The following is a 15,519-nucleotide window of genomic DNA, read 5'->3' on the forward strand; positions in this document are numbered from 1 at the left end:
AGGCTTTCCAGGGCTGGGGAGCCGGCAGTGGGCTTCCCCTCGAGGGGACATGGGAGGTCTCAGCTCTGGTGCTGCCTTTCCTCCTGTGCTGCCCCCTGCAAGGGTAGCCTGTGCCCAGGTGAGGCCTGCAAGGAGAAGTGCCAGCTCCTCCATGCTGGCACCGTGCTGGTGTGCCTGGGTCTAGGGGGAAGAGGGGCCAGGCTGAGAGCCCAGGCTGGGCAGGGATTGCTCCCTGCCCCAGAGGATCCCAGTGCTCCCCGTGCTGAAGGGCCCGAGGTGGGCACCGGGGAGCTGCCAAGTGGGGCCCGGGGAAAGGAGCTGTATCTGGGATTTCTGCAGGGATCCAGATACTTTGCCCCAGGGAAGCGGTGCCACATTTTTCTAGCCACTGATAAACCCTTGATCTGGTTAAAGATTTAGCCCACAAGGTAAGCCTGGGTAGGACAACAATGCTGTTAGCACAACCGACGTGGTGACACTTGCCCAGGCAGAGGGGACTAACGCTGCTGCCCCCGCGCCTGCGGCTCAGCCCCTCTGTCAGAGCACATGGCCGGGCCACATCCAGGCCCCCACACAGGGGAAGTTGCTGCAGCATGCGCAGACACTGAGCCGAGGCCGGCAGGAGCTGCTCTTTCTGTGGTGTAACCCTATAAGCCGCCCCAGGCTGCAGCTGCCTCTCTGGGGGGAGGCTTCGTGCCGCAGGGAAGCCAGCCTGGCCCTGACGTGACGTGAGTCAGCACGAGCTGCTGGCCAACACTACCCACCAACAGGAGCCTGGCCAGCTCGGGCAGCCCCTGCCCTGCCGTGCCCTGGGGGTCTCTGGGCAGGGACCCCCTCAGCCCGCGATACACCCTTTCCCTTGGGGCTTCCCCACCACTGTGACATGAGGGTAGTTCATCCACCTGCCAGCAAAAGGCAGATCCCTGTGGACTCATCCTGTCCCCAAGGTGACTGTGCTGGCTGGAGAGCACTCTGGGGCTTTCCAGAGGCCACGGGAGTTCAGAAGCGAGTGTGGTGGGGGGAGGCACAGAGCACCCTCCTGCCCTCCCGCTGGCCCCTGTGGCAGCTGCCCTTTCCCTCTGCCCAGCCTGGCAAAGGGCACAGACACCCACAGCCACAGCTCTCCTCCTGTGGCCCTGTGCCTGCCTCCTCGGGGTGGCTGCACCTGGCTGTTGCAGTGGCACTTGATACTGCAAAGGCCTCCAAAACATATCTGCAGAGGCATCCCAAACACAACTCTTGCTCTGTCTCTGGGGTGCTGGTGCTGCCCAGGCTGCAAAGGCAGTCCTGCTTTGAGCTGTTTTGTGCACAGAGGCTCTGGAGCTGAGCCCTACTGCCCTCTGTGCACAGATAGACAAAGCTGTGTGTGATCCTTGGGGGCACCAGGCATTGCTGCAGCCAGTGCTGGCACAGCTGGGACTGGCATGGCTGGCCCTGCTCCCGAGCCAGCACTTTCCTCCCTGGCTGGAGCCCTGTGGCTTGGGTTTCCTTTGTCATACAGGGAGGGCTAGAGGGGCTCCTGAGTCCCAGGCAGTGGGCCCCATGGCCTCTTGGGCCAGCTCTCAGCTCAGCTGACTGGTCACTGGGGGCCTGGCACGCAAGTGCTGTGGCACTGGGGACATCCCAGAGGCAGCTTTTCGCTGGAGTGAAGGCAGACAGGCTGGGCAGCAGGCAGAGATGGAGAAGCTCAGGTGAGCGATGAAGGGAAGTGTCCCTGGCTGCAGGCAGGGAGAGAGCAGAGGGATCATCCTGCCTTCTGCAGACATGGGCTCTGGCCAGGGTGGCAGCTGGCATGCCACAGTGGGGACAGCACATACCTGTCCTGTCACATCAAGAGCCATTTCAAAGCCCTCTTCCAGCACCAGGCATTGCCTCTTTCCCAGCTCACCTCCCCACTGCCCGGAGCCATCCCATCTGCTGGAGAAAACCAGGCTCTGGGAGCAGCCTGGCGAGCAGCACTAACCCAGCAGCATTCCCAAGCCCTCCTTCATTAGCATTCCTCCTCTCCCAGGCTGCACAGCCTGTTCCCAATGCCCCCAGTGTTAATTGAATTACCTCCCCCAGAAGTGCTGCAGCTCCAGGGACTGGAGCATCTGCACAGGCCAGGGACAGCCTGTTCTGCACCAGCTCCCCACCTTCCCTGAGGGATGAGCCAGCTGTGGGGAAGGAAAGTAGAGCTGGTCAATGGCAAATTCAGGTTGGTGTGAAGGTGCAAATGGCCCCATTGCAAAGACTCACAGAACAAAAGGAATGGACTCAAGTGTAAATCAAATCAGAAGCCCCAAGGGCTGTGGGAGCCCCTCAGTCAGGTCTGCATGCCTCTGGCAGCAGCCCATCCAAGGCTGTTGCTGTACTCTACCTGAAGGAGGTGATTTGTGGGTCTAACATTTGCCTCCTTTGGCTACAAGCTGCAGACACGAAGCCCCTTTGTGTGCCCAGGCTGCATCCTGGCTGGGATTTCCCTGAACCAGCCCCGGGAGGAGCGGCAGGGTGGGGATGGCGGGCAGAGGGAAGAAGGCTGCCTCGTGTTTGTTTTTACTAATGAAGCCCCATCATCAAATCATTTCAATTTTAATTGTAAAGCCAGCAGGCAGATTTCTGTCTCCAGATGGGACGTGATAGGGATAGTTGAAAGCTGGGCATGTTCTGCTGCTCACCTTTAATACTTGGAGCAAGGCCCAGGCAGGCTCCCACCCTTCCTTGGAAGAGCCTGTGCCCAAGTGTTGAATGGACTGTGCAGTCAAAAACAAAGGGCTGAGGGGAAAAACCTTGGGAAAGAGAAGTTCCTGCAGCCCAGGGCCTTCCCAGGTGGAAGTGGAGGCGCAGGCAGGCGCGGTGCCAGCAGAGCCCAGGGCTGTGGAGCTGAACCAGGGCTGAGGGGTGTTCCTGGGAGCACAGGGTCTGTGCAAGCCGGGCACTGCATCTGGTGCCACCACCGTGCCTGGGGGCAAAGAGCACTGGAGCCCTTGGGGTTGGATGGGACGGGACAGCCCTTGGTAGGACACGTGGGATTTGAGCTGGAGCCAGCCCCAAAGCCTCTCCTGTTTCTTTGACCCAGGCCCAGGTGCTAGCAGGGGAGGCAGGAGCTGTTTCCCCTGCTTACACGTCCCGGCTCTGGTGGGGTATGTGGAATCTATTTGTGGCTTCCACTTATCATCTCTGTTTTTTGGTGCTTGGACTTTGGGAAAAGAGAAGAATGAAGAGACTGGGTCATTTTGTATTTCTCTGGAAGAGCTGAGATGTTAGCCCTCCAGCTTCAGAGAGCTCTGCTCACATCTCTGCGGGGCACATCGACTTGGAAGCAAGAGATGGTGGAGAGGAGAAACCTCCTCACCAAAGCAACTGTGTGGTTTGTCCAGCTTCTTGTTTAGGCTGGGGAGGAACCAGGTGCAGTGAGACTGAGATTGCCCTCCTGATCTAAACCAGCTAAGTCAGGCTAAACACATCTGTTTGTTTCTCATGATGGAGAAATGCAGGGAGGAGGGGCTGGGTTGCTCTGGGACTGATTAACTCCCCCCAGCTTAGGGCATTCCCTGCTGCCCACCGGGCCTCCACAATTACCCAGGGGCAAGCAGGAGAGGTCAAGGGAAGGAGAAGTCTCCTCTCCTCCCCATCAGAGAGGTTCACTCCTGCCAGAAGAGGATGAGGTCAGAAGGCTGGGCTGGTACAGCATGATCCAGACAAGTACAAAATACCAAGCGCCCTTGTTAGTGCGATTGCCATGGCCATAATGGGGCAGAGCCCAGCTCTTATCAGGAATGGCTGCTTCTGCTTTCACCTCTCCAAGCTGCTGCCCTCCCCGTGCCTTAGGCCCCACTCCCAGTGCCCACAGCATTTCTGGAATCCCCTGGAAAGCATCCAGGCAAGGGGATGGGGATCCTGAGCAGCCACCAGCATCCCTCTGGACAGGCCTCTTTGCTCTTATCTGCTCTCCCTTTTCATGCCTGAGCCGTCCAAGACAGGAGCATCAAATCAGAAATAAACTCATTAACTCACTAAGCAAATACAGATGAAAATCCTCACTTTTTTTTTTGTCTTGGAGCCCTGGCTCCTTGGGGCTTTAAGTGGCATCTTCCCTCCTCCAGCCTTCCTTCTCCAGCCCTTCCCTCTCCAGCTGGGACAGGAGGAATCCTGTGCCCAGGGCTCTCCCTTGCTGATGGGCTCCAGCAGCAGCTCTCCCAGTCCAGGCTCGGGCACGCTGGGCACTTCCAGAGAGATGTGGCCTCTGTGTCCGGGGCTGGCTGCATCCCCATCCCTGCCAGTATATGACCATCCGTCATCTCACTCTTCCTCCTCTTTTCCTTTTCTTTTTTGCCCTGTACACATGGTAATTAAACTGAGGCACCATGAAGCTCTGGTGGGTGCAGACCCCTGAGCCCCTCTGTTACCGTCTCCCCAGGGCTGGCCATTTATTTTCAGCAGGCAGGAGGACGAGAAGGGATGCTGGTTGTGGGTGAACTTGCTGGAAGACTCACTCCCTCAGCAGCCAGGGGAAAAGCCTCTAAAAGTGCTTGTGAATAGCAAAGGAGGGAGGGCATGAGTGTGCTGGGAGGGAACAGCTGCTGGGAATTTAAATGACGGCCCATGAATGCTGGTTTTGTTTTGTCCCAGCCATGGCTGCACTCTGCTTCGGCCAGGCAGCATTCAAATGCAGCCACTGACGGGGCTTGTGCCTGCAAATAAAGCCAACTTGGGAAACCCAGAGAGAAACCGAGCTTGAGAGGAGCCCTGGCACAGCAGCCTGTCCCTACTCAGCTGTGGCAAAAGCCATGGCAGAGCCACAGTGGCGGAGACACATGGGAGCCGGGCCGGGCTGTCCCCAGGGCCTCTGGTACAGCTTTATTGTCATCTGCCAGAAGGAAGAGCAACAGAAGGAGAAGAGAATGCTCAGGAAGCGAGCAAGGCGTGCTTCCTGCTCACTTCCCACACGCTTCCTGCTCCCTTCCCACTCCCCCTGCCTGGCAGGACCCTGCCCTGGGGCTGGGGGAGCAGGACCAGAGGGACAGACTCGGGGTGAAGATCTCAGCTCGGCCCGTGGAATGCTGCCCTGAGACCCACCACGGCTCCCTGGGCAAGCGGAGATGCCACCGGTCGCCGTGGGTACAGTCTGGGCCATGCCCTGGCTCGAGGGACACTGCCAGGTCCATGCCCTGAAGATCTGTTTTCATGTGGATAAACAGCATTTCTCACTGCTGTTGCTCACGTGCTGTCAGCACGTTGTGACACAGACACCGTCATTACACTCGGTTCTTTCAATGAAGGGGCTCGACAGTTCACTTTTCACAAGTCACAATGGCTCATTTATTCCAGCAACAAGTGCACTTAAAGTTACAAACCATTTAGACAGCAGGCAGGGCACACAGGAAGCACACCTGTGTATTATCCCCCCAGGAGCTGCGTTTCCCGGCGGAGGCTGCCCGTAGGCTCCCACTGACAGATGTTCCCTCCTGTGCCCGTGTGGCTGCCGGTGCCTGGTTGCTGGGGATGCTGGCAGTGGTGACAGCCCCTGCAGTTGTATTTCCATCATCCTCACTGCTTACGTCAGCTTTTACTAAAAACAAATCATGCTTTCAAACCAAAACTGTGGCAAAGGCCGGGGAGCAGGGCAAGGGGTGAGCAATGGGGCTTTGCCAGCAAAAAACTGTGGGGTTCTCCCACACAGAGGGCTCTGCCAGGGGCTGTGGGAAGGACAAAGGTGCTTGCAGCCCAGTGGCTTGTCCACAGAGTGCACAGCCCACGCTGGGGAGAGGTCTGACCATGGCCTCGTGCCTTCCCCAGGCCAGGCTTTGGTGGGCATGTGTCAGGCAAAGGCAAGGGCTGAGGCCAGGAGCCCTCCCAGCCCCTCCTCAGGTCCTAGCTCTACATGCATCCCTCCTCTGGGCGTTATCCCTTGTTGCTGCCTCCAGCAGCCCCGTCTGCCTGAGCCCAGCTGGCTGCTAGGCACTGCTCATCTTCAGGATAGTTAAAATGAGACACACACTGTGCCTTGGCAAGAGACCTGCGGGGTCCCTGAGGCTTCAGTAATGTCACATATCCATTGCTTCACCACACTGCATGGGCACAGTGGGCCGTGCTGGGCACATCTGGATCACATCTGGAGGCTCCCCTCATTTCGCAGCCCCCAGGTGAAGCTGAGCAAACCTCCAGCGCCCCAGGAAAGCTGCTTCACTTCCCCTGGGCAGACTTGTCCTGCTCAGGCATCCCAGGAGGGTGCAGCCCATCCACCCCAGCTCAGAGGGGCTTTGCTTCACTGTGGAGCAAATAGAACAAAGCCATTGCTGCCTCTGCTTGTGGCCACAGTGACTGGGCTGCAGCTGCTGCCCTGTCGTGACGAGCTCTGCTGTCAAACCCCCCGTAGCGAGCGCAGAGTGTGACTGGAGGGCTGCAGCCTTTGCTTGGAGCTTGTCCAAGGAGCGCTCGACACCCAAGCTTTCCTCCACTTCCTGCTCGCTGCAACCAGAGGGAAAAACAAAGAGCAAAGTCTTAGGCAAACATTTGGGGAATCAGAAAAAAACCCTCACTGTTTGAGCACAGTTTGGCTTAACTGCTTGACAGGGGATGGCATGCTCTGTGAACAGAGCAGGAGACAGAGATGTTGCCCCACGGGGCTTGCAGTTCCTCCTCCGTCAGGGAAGGCAGAAGGCACTGCCACGCATTGCTTTGCTCCATTTATCCCGGTCCCTCCCCTGCCTTTCCTGAGCATTTCCCAAACTCTGCTTTATCCCATCCCTGCTGCTTCCTTTCCAGCGCTCTCAGCATCTCTAACAACAGCAGCTCTCCGTTTGCTGGTCAGTGGCGGCGGGCACTGTGCAGCCCCGCTGCATCTCCCTCTGTCTCCATCCCTGTGTCTGCCTGTACATCCTTCAATGCATGGAATGCGTGGGCAATCAATCCCACGCTACTGCCTCCTCCCCCAGCTGTGCAATTCGGGGCTTTGGCTGCAATATCCACCCCGCTGTCTCTGTGCTCAGGGGAGCATCACGCCGGTGCCTGCGGCAGGCGGAGGAGCTGCCGGCAGGCTCTGTTCCGTACCTCTCCAAGGAGCCGGGAGGGGGTGCGGAGAGAGCTGGAAATAGCCCCGGCTGACACAGATACCTGTGCAAAACAGCAGGGCCCTGCACTTGCCGTGGTAATTGCATACTGCATGGCAATGAGTCACCGCAGCCCCGCTCCCTGCCTCTGCTGCATTCACCACGCTCGTCCCGGCAAGTGCTGCATCCCCCCTGCCCCCGGGAAGGGGGGGGCCCAAAGCACAGGCAGTGAGCAGCAAGGAGAGCAGAGGAAGGATGAGAACGAGAGCATCTTGCAGCTTTTCAAGCTCTCAAGATGCTTTCAAGTGCCAGGAAGACCGTGTGAGCTGTGATTTTGCTGCATTATTTCTGTTGCTAGTCGTCTCTGCACGGGCAGCTCCTGCGTGCAGAGTTACCGCAGCGAGCAGGCATCCACACACTGCCTGTGCTGAGGGCTGAGCCCCACGGCTGGCATCACCATCAAGGGACCAGGGACTACCCTGGGACCATCCTACAGCCCTTCCCAGCTCGGGGACTGGGGGCCTCTGAGATGGGCCCCCTTTATCTCAGCCAGCGGTACAACCGTAACCCAAGCAGCTGGAGAAGGAAGCGATGTGTCAGCTCGTCCCCAGCTCCTCGGCCATGGCAAGAAGGCTCCAGCAGCAGAGCTCTCCATCCTTCTCCTCACCCTCCTCCCCGTGGTGGGGAGCTCTGGGGCTGCCTTGCTGCTGGTGATTGCACTGTCAGGAGGAGATTAATAAATAATTAGCTGTCAAACTTCCCCCCGGGAGCTTTGTTTCTTCTCCTCCAGTGATGCTGCCTGTTCAGAGAGTGAAAATCGGGGGAGAGCAGCCGTGGCCATCTCCAGGGACGAGGGCCTGGAGCAGGGGGCATTTCCCTGCCAGGTTGGCAGCTCCCTGAGCTCCTCGGCAGCTGACTTCACATCAAAGGGATGCAGGAAGGAGGAGAAGGGATAGGTAAAATCAATGAGAACCTATTTGTCGGGATAAAAGAGCATGGTTTTATTTATAGCACTGGCTGGAGCTGAAGAGTCTCCTGCCCAGAAACACGGGGCTGAGGTGCTGAGGCACAGCAGAGTGGTGTCTGCACAGGGCCAGGAGACATGCCAGTGCCTGCTGGCCCATCCCTGCTACCCCATCCCTGCTGCTCCCCAAAGCACTATGAGTGGCTTTGCTCACCAAGCTGGCAAGAGGAGCAGGAGGGAATGCCTGCAGAGGGGTTTCTGCTCCAACACCAGTGCCTGCGGTCAGGAGGAGCTGGGACTTGATAACAATCCCCTTCCCACCACCACATCTCTGGCAGATCTCTGGGAGGAGGCAGTTAAATGGAAAGATGAAGAGATAACAGCGATGGCAGCACCCAGACTCACCCTGGGGAGAGGCAGGAGGAGTTGCCCTGCTCAGGGCCAGGACCAGCAGAGGAGGATGAGGTCAGTGTGGGTCTCAGCCAGCCTCTTCCCTGCCCCTCACTCCTCCCAGGGAGCAGAGTAGAGAAGCGGCTGGTAGCAGGATGATGGGGAAGGATGAGACACCCCAGCTCCAGGTGCTGTCCTGCTATGCAGGGCCAGGCAGGAAAGGGAGGCTGAGCAGTGCCTCCAGGGCCAGAGGCAGGCTGGCAGGCAGGGCTGAGGCAGGCAGGGCTGAGGCAAGCGAGGAGACAGCGGGTGACATGGATGGGCTCTGACAGACACCGTCAGGCTGCGTGAGGGCTGCCAGTGGCGTGGTGCAGCGGGGAAGCCGAGTTCAGGCAGAGTGAAAGAGTAAACATGAGGGACACGTGCCATATGGTGCATGTCCCCTTGGTCCCCACACACCAGCGTGTGCCAGCACACCAGGCTGCCTCTGGGCAGCACGTGAGGACAGTGCCGTGAAATGGCAAGCAGAAGGCTTGGGTCTCTGTGGCAGGATGTCAGGCAGCGCAGGCTCTCTGACAGCAGGTTTCTTCCCCCAGCTGAAGTGAGGTCTGGGGTGAGCCCAGCTCCCTGGGCTGCTGCCGGGCTCTTCTCTGGGCAGAAGGGGCCAGCTGGCCCCGCTGTGCCTGAGCAGCCCTGGGAGGAGGACAGGCTGCTTCAGCTGCTGCAGTGTACTCATTCCCGTGGACAAATGAGTCACTGCAAACACCATAAGGAGTCAATGGGCATCCTGGTCTGCTTGCTCAGCCCACACAGCTGGTGGGCAGCATGAGCTGTTGAACAGGAGCCTTCTCTATGCCTCTGGCCTCTGCCACTTGCTCCAGGAAATTCCCATCTGTTTCAATAGCTTATCTGCAAACCCCTTCTTACATCTTTGCCACCACGTTTCTCTCTTCATAGGTTCCTCTGCACTAATTGAATGGCTTTAGCCCCACAGCACGTGCAAGGCTGTGGTTTTGGAGAGGAGCAGGCTGCAGAATTGAGCAGGCTACAGAATTGGACAGGTTGGAGCCCTGTGCAACATCACCCTGTGTGTGTGGATCCCCCCAGCCCCCAGTGACAGCCACAGGCTCTGCCACCAGAGCCAGAGCAGCCCAAGTGCCTGTTTCTGCTCCCAGGAAAGAGAGATGCAGGGAGCTAGCTCTGCTGGCAGCGGGTGAGGAGAGACTCTCTGCCAGGTGCACTCCAGAGAGGGGACAGGGGGAATCTCTGCCATGGCACAGGCAGATATGGTGCCTGTGTGTGCCTACATGAGGGGCTTTGCAGGCACAGCAGAGCATCACTCCCCAGTGATGGTCAGGAATGTGGGAGCAGGAACAGCAGCCTCTGAATAAGCACAGCCATAGCCCGGCTCCCTGGACAAGCTGGAGCTCAAAGCCAGGAGCCTAGCCAGCACTCTCTTGTCCTCTGAAGCCACTCTTTGTTTGACAGATCCCTTCCAACCCAGGAAGCCATGTCCTCAGCTCTGGGACAAAGAGGATGTCAGACTGAGAGCAGAGGGCCGGTTTCCACCCTGGCTTGTGTGGATAGAGGGGCTGTGTCACCTGGCCATGCATTTCCAGAGCTGAGTGTTAAGCATCACAGAGTTCTCATGTCACAAATTAAGGAGGAAGAGGAAGAAGAAGCAGGAGCTCCCAGGTGACCAGGAGCCGCTGGACACGGAAGGTGTGAGGGAAAAGCAACACTAGGTTCCTGTGCTCGGTGACTTCAGGTGAAGGACAAGGCTGATATGATTGCCAAGCAGGCTGGGGGGAAAGAAAAGCAGAGCTTGTGGAAAGGAGCCAACCAGAGAAACTCAGTGAAACCCAGAGGCTCGGCACTGCTAACCACTGCTGCCCCGCAGGGAGTGGGGCCTCCAATTAGCAGCCCGCATGAATGGAGATTGCTTTAGGGCACCTTCCCCTCGGGCTGCCCCCAGCTTACCCAACCTCACAGAGGCTGAGCCAGCACAGAGCCCTCCTCCCCCGGGTCCCCAGTGAGAGTGGTGGTCATGCCGCTTGCCAGGCAAATTCCCTGTGGGGCTACATCTGATTCTAGTGACAAGGAGACAGCGTCCCAAGGTGGGGGGCTGCTGAGGACCCGCGGCAGGCTTGGGGGTGTTGTGACTCAGAGGAGCTCCATTTGCTGCTGCCTCTCACTGCCCAGTCACTACAACATTTTCCCCTCCACAACCAGGGGCAGCTGCAACACGAAACCAAAGGCGGGAGTTTGCAGAGCACGGGGTGTCTCCTGAGCTGCCGCCGCTCATTGGCTCCTGCCCCTGGCCCACATTTGGCCTTTGGCAGGCTAAGGGTACCTTCAAACCCTGTCCCCTCCTGACCACTGGCCTAATGACATTACTGACTCTCTGCTGGTTTGAAAGGGCATTTGTAGACTTTTTCCTGTTACATTTTAGCTTGGTAATATTATCCCCAGCCCCTCCGGGCTTGGCATAGAGCTGTTGCAGCTGTGGCTGCGGTGCCACGGAGCACTCCGGCTTGGCCAGGGCTGGCAGGCTGGGGGTGGGCAAGGGGGGCTTGCTTACTTCTGCCTGTCTGTGGCTGACGACTTGGAGTATTAAACACAAAGAGCTGCAGAAGCCTGAGCTCTGGCAGCTCTCCTGCTCACTTAGGAGGAAAGGCCTGAGCACTTGAGGAAACTGCGAGCAGGGGGTGTGCAGGGGGTGTGCAGGGGGGTGGGCACAGGGGGGATAAGTCCTGAAGCACGCAGGTCCCACACCCTCTCTACCCACCGCAGGTATTTCTGAGGCTGCCACATGACTGAGTTCTAAGGAGGTGGAGACAATACCAGTGATAACATCTTGTTCTCCTTCACCTCTCTCCTGGTGCTTTGAAAGCGCTTTTGTAAGCGTTAAGAAGCTCCAGGGCACATGGAAGTGGTGCGATCTCCATTCTGCAGGGGGAAAAAACCCCAAAAGGCACAGAGAAACACTTGAACTGTGCAAAAGCCCAGAGCAGTTGGGAGCAGAAGTTGGAGTATGTTAACACTGACATACAGCCATGTGAGTAACTGCACTTTGTCCTCCGGGATCTCACTGAAATCCAGAAGTAGCAACAAGTCCACTCCTCTGAGGTGCCCCCGTTCTGCTCCATCTCTGCTGTCCTCTGCTTCCCTCCCGGCATGAGGGTGGCCTGACCACAAGGTCCCATCCAGCTTTGCCAACTTGGCTGAAAGAAGCCCTAACCCTCTGTGCAGAGGGGGAATGGGGCAGCGTGGGCCTGGCTTTGCTGTCCTCACTCTCCTCTGTGCCCCTGGGCTGCCCAGCCAAGCTGCACCATGCTGGTGGCTGCTGCCGGAGGGATGGGGGGGTGTCCTGCAGGCTGCTGACAGAGGGGGGCTGGGAAGGGCTTATCTTGGGTTAGAGAGCAAGGAGGGGGAACTGTGCTCACACACACACCAGCAGAGAAATGGTATTTCTGAAACACATGGCTATGCATAACTTCGTTTTAGAACAACGGCTCACGAGCAGTTCCCATGAATGGTTACTTCCTATTTAAATACACCTGGTACAGAGGAAATCACGAGATACTAGAGCAAGAACCTCACCTTTCGTGTGACAAATTCCTCCCAAAAGACTACTTTTATGGAGAGGTCTTGCAGCCCTGACAGGGCAAACATCCCTCCTGCTCTCAGCTCACTCTCTCCGCAGCGTTCAGCGCTCGCATCTCCTGCAGCGGAGGGGCTGTGTGGCGGGATGCACTCCAGGTCACCCGCCAGCAGGGTCAGCTGGGAGCTGAGGCTCAGTCTGCAAGGAAATGCACATGCCCCAGAGCAAGGCCCGGGTTTCCTTCCAGGGGCCCTCCGGATGCAGCCCGGCAGCGCTGTGCCCCGCGCCGTGCCCCGTGCCGTGCCCCGCGCCGTGCCCGCCGTGAGCCGCCACTGCGCATCCCGGCAGCGGCCGTGTGGGGCCCAGACCTCCCACCCGCGAGAAGAGAAGTTTCATTGCTGGTGGAGCAGCTTGGAAAAGCACCTTGGGTGACTGTTTCAGCACTTCATAACAGTAATTAGTAATGAAGTGCTGCGGCAAGGAGGAAGAGTTGGCGGCAGCTCCTCTCCTGCTTCGCCCCATCCCAGCAGCCAAGCTGCCCCTGCCCCCAGCTCTCGTAAGATATAACACACGTTGCCTGCTGACGTCTTCTTTTGAGGCAAGGCTCGGGATCATCAGGGAAAATCTAGTGTTGCTACATTGCATGGTGCTCACAGCATGCCCCGAGCCAAAGGGAGGCTGGAGGGTATTAAAGAGAGCCTGGAAACAGCTCTGGCTTGGAAATGAAAGCAGGGTGAGCATGCAGACGGGCAGCAAGCCTTTCCTACCAGAGGAAGAGGCACCTTCTGTTCACCCATCAGAGCCTGACGCAGAGCTCTCCACCTAGATCCCTCCACATTGCTGTGCTTCGTCAGCCACTTACACTGATCCTGCGGGGCCCTCAGAGCCATCCGAGGGGATTTGGGGATCTGGAGCCCTTAGGCTGCAGATGTTGCCACTCGTTTGGTTGTGTATCAGCTAATTTGGGCTGCAGTGCCAAGCCCTGCTCTTTCCCATGTAATTGCTACGGGTAAGTAAATAGAACATTCATGAGATTTTTGGTCCTGTCATTAATTATTTCTGAAAGGGCTTTTAGCACAACTCCTCAAAGCCTCAGACAGGAAAATGACGTGCATGACATCAAGATGCTCACTGCAATAGGGCGGGGGGGGGGTTGAGCACTGAGCTGAGAGCCAGCAAGATCTGAAGATCTTTTGCTCCTTGTTACTTTTTGCTGTCAGGCACCTTGCCCCAGGAAGTGACCCTCGGCCCAGCACGCCGCGCTCATGTTCATGTATCTTGATATGGGGTGATACGAGGTGATACGGGGACTGCTGAGTGGTGCCCGGTGATGCTGGGTGCCCCCACCTTTAAGGGCTGACGCTTCCAAAGTGTGTGTGGCACTGCTTAGAGCAGGTGCCCTGGGTGGACACGTGTCCTGCAGGAAGGTCCTTCCTTCCTCCCTCCCGCCTGCAAGCCGTGGGCATCCCCACCACCAGGCCTGGCTGTGCAGCAGTCCACCATGCTCTCAGCTGGGGTGACCCAGGGACTGCCGAGCGGTGCCCGCTGGTGCTGAGTGCCCCGACTTGCAAGGGCTGGCACTTTGCGATGGTGCTTGAAGTGGGTGCCCCGGGTGCATGCCTGCCCTGCTGCTTGTGCGTCACTCGTGTCTGCGAGCCCCACGAGGCATTCTGAACCCGCACCGAGCCTGGCCCCCCAGCCTGAGGCGCTGCACTCAGGGTCCACACGTCTCAACTCGGGGTGACGCGGTGGCTGCCGAGCTGTGCCCGGTGCCGCCGGCAGCCCCCCGCCTGCCCGCACTTTTGAGGGCCGGCACCCGCGGCGGCTGCAGCGGGCACGCGTCCGGCGCGAAGCCGCTTGTGCCCCACGCGTGGCCGCCAGCCCACGGGGCGCTCCGCAACTGCGGCCGTGTGAGTGCGCGCCGCCGGCGCTGCTGCCCGGCCCTCCGCGGCTCCCGCAGCCCGCGGGCGGGGGTGCGGGCGGGGGTGCGGGCGGGGGTGCGGGCGGCTGCGGGCGGGGGCTGCGGGCGGGGGCTGCGGGCGGGGGCTGCGGGCGGGGGCTGCGGGCGGGGGCTGCGGGCGGCTCCGCCCCGCCGGCCGCCCGGCTCCCGCCGCCGCGCCTGCTGCATGCTCGCTGCCGCCTCAGCCCCAGCCGGAGGTGGAAGATGGCGGAGCCGGGGCCGGATTGCAGCGCTCTGCTCGACGAGGATCTTTCCTCCTTCGTCTTCAGTTACCTTGCTGACAGCCAGGTAGGGAGGGCGCCGGAGGGGCTGTGCTCTCCGGCTCCCCAGCGCGCTGCAGCTGGAGGTGTGTGTGTGTGGGGGGGAGAAGCCGGCAAATTCCCCTCTTCCCGGGGCAGCTGGGGCAAGAGCCGGTCCCTGCTCCCTCCGCGGGGCTCCTGGAAACCGGCTTTTCTCCCAGGTACCCGGAGGATGTGCAGGGGGGTCCCGCTTACTCCACAGATGCCCAGGAGGGGAAATACGGGGAGGGGGCCCTGCCGCCCCCGAGGCTGTCTCCGCGCCCTTCCCCGTGGCTTAGGGGTGGCCCCGGCGCAGCCCCAGCCCGCAGCCCCAGCCCGCAGCCCCGCCGGCGCTTTCAGCACCACTAGCACGTGGACTCCCGCCCCCCCCCCCGCGGAGAATTGGGTTGGGGGGGGAAAGTGGATGGGTTGATGTGTTTTAGCATCCCCCCCTTTGCAGCAGAGCCCCCCCTCCGCCCGCGCCCCCGCTGCAAAGGTGGGGAGGGGGCCGCGGCGGTTGCAGGGCGGCGGGGGGAGCTCCGCAGGGGGCTGCGCGGTGGGGGCTGATAAGAGCCGGGCTGTGGGATGAGTCATGCCGAGCGTCAGTTACACGCATACGGGCTGGGATCTTGGGGGATGGAGGTTTGGGGAACGGGGGGAGGGACTGGGCAGCGAGAGGGGTCTCGATGCTGCGGGTCGGCAGCTCCGAAATGTGGATGGGCTCCCTCTGGGACAGAGCTGGGTATTCAAATCAGATTAAGGCTCCTTGGCAGCACCCGCACGATCACGAGAGCGAGCCGTGCTGGCTATAGGGCTTGCATGCTTTTCCATTTTGGGGGGTGGAGGAGAAGCACCATACAGTAAGCCGGGCAGTGGCAAGAGCTGTGACCGATCCGGAGCACGACCATGCGTTTCGCAGCCGGATTGATGAGGCTGGTGCAAGTGGGAAGAGTTTTCTCTAGTTATATGTCATCCCTCCAGCCCTTCACTTTCATAACCACAGATTACAAAATAGCTTCGATTGTGAAGTGGGCGCATTCATCCCAACCCTTGCTCTCTCACCGGTTTAGCTCCGGGAGTGCAAACAGCAGGAGCGGGTGTGTGGGGAACGGGACAGGGACTAATTCTGCTGTTTGGGTTCAAAACAAACAAGGACTCAAGACCTGGTAAATCAGATTTGCCCCCGGTGCCTGTGCCAGTCAGAGCCAGGCAGGTCTTGCCACCAGCTGGACTGATGTCCTCCCGGCACCTCTCCTCTCATGCACCAGCTCCAGAGCGCCGGGCTTGGCACG

The 15,519-nt window shown here is 59.3% G+C and overlaps 1 protein-coding gene across 1 annotated transcript in view; it reads left to right on the plus strand.

The window, feature by feature from the left end:
• Nucleotides 1-14,152: 14,152 nt before the first annotated feature.
• Nucleotides 14,153-15,519, plus strand: part of PPARGC1B (PPARG coactivator 1 beta) — a 50,567-nt gene continuing 49,200 nt past the window's right edge. The window contains exon 1 of the mRNA XM_062002902.1: nucleotides 14,153-14,237. Within this exon, the coding sequence (XP_061858886.1) occupies nucleotides 14,154-14,237 (84 nt within the window). The 5' untranslated portion in view covers nucleotide 14,153. The remainder of the gene's footprint in view (nucleotides 14,238-15,519) is intronic.

The sequence above is a fragment of the Colius striatus genome, chromosome 9, assembly GCF_028858725.1.
Source record: "Colius striatus isolate bColStr4 chromosome 9, bColStr4.1.hap1, whole genome shotgun sequence".
NCBI lineage: Eukaryota > Metazoa > Chordata > Aves > Coliiformes > Coliidae > Colius > Colius striatus.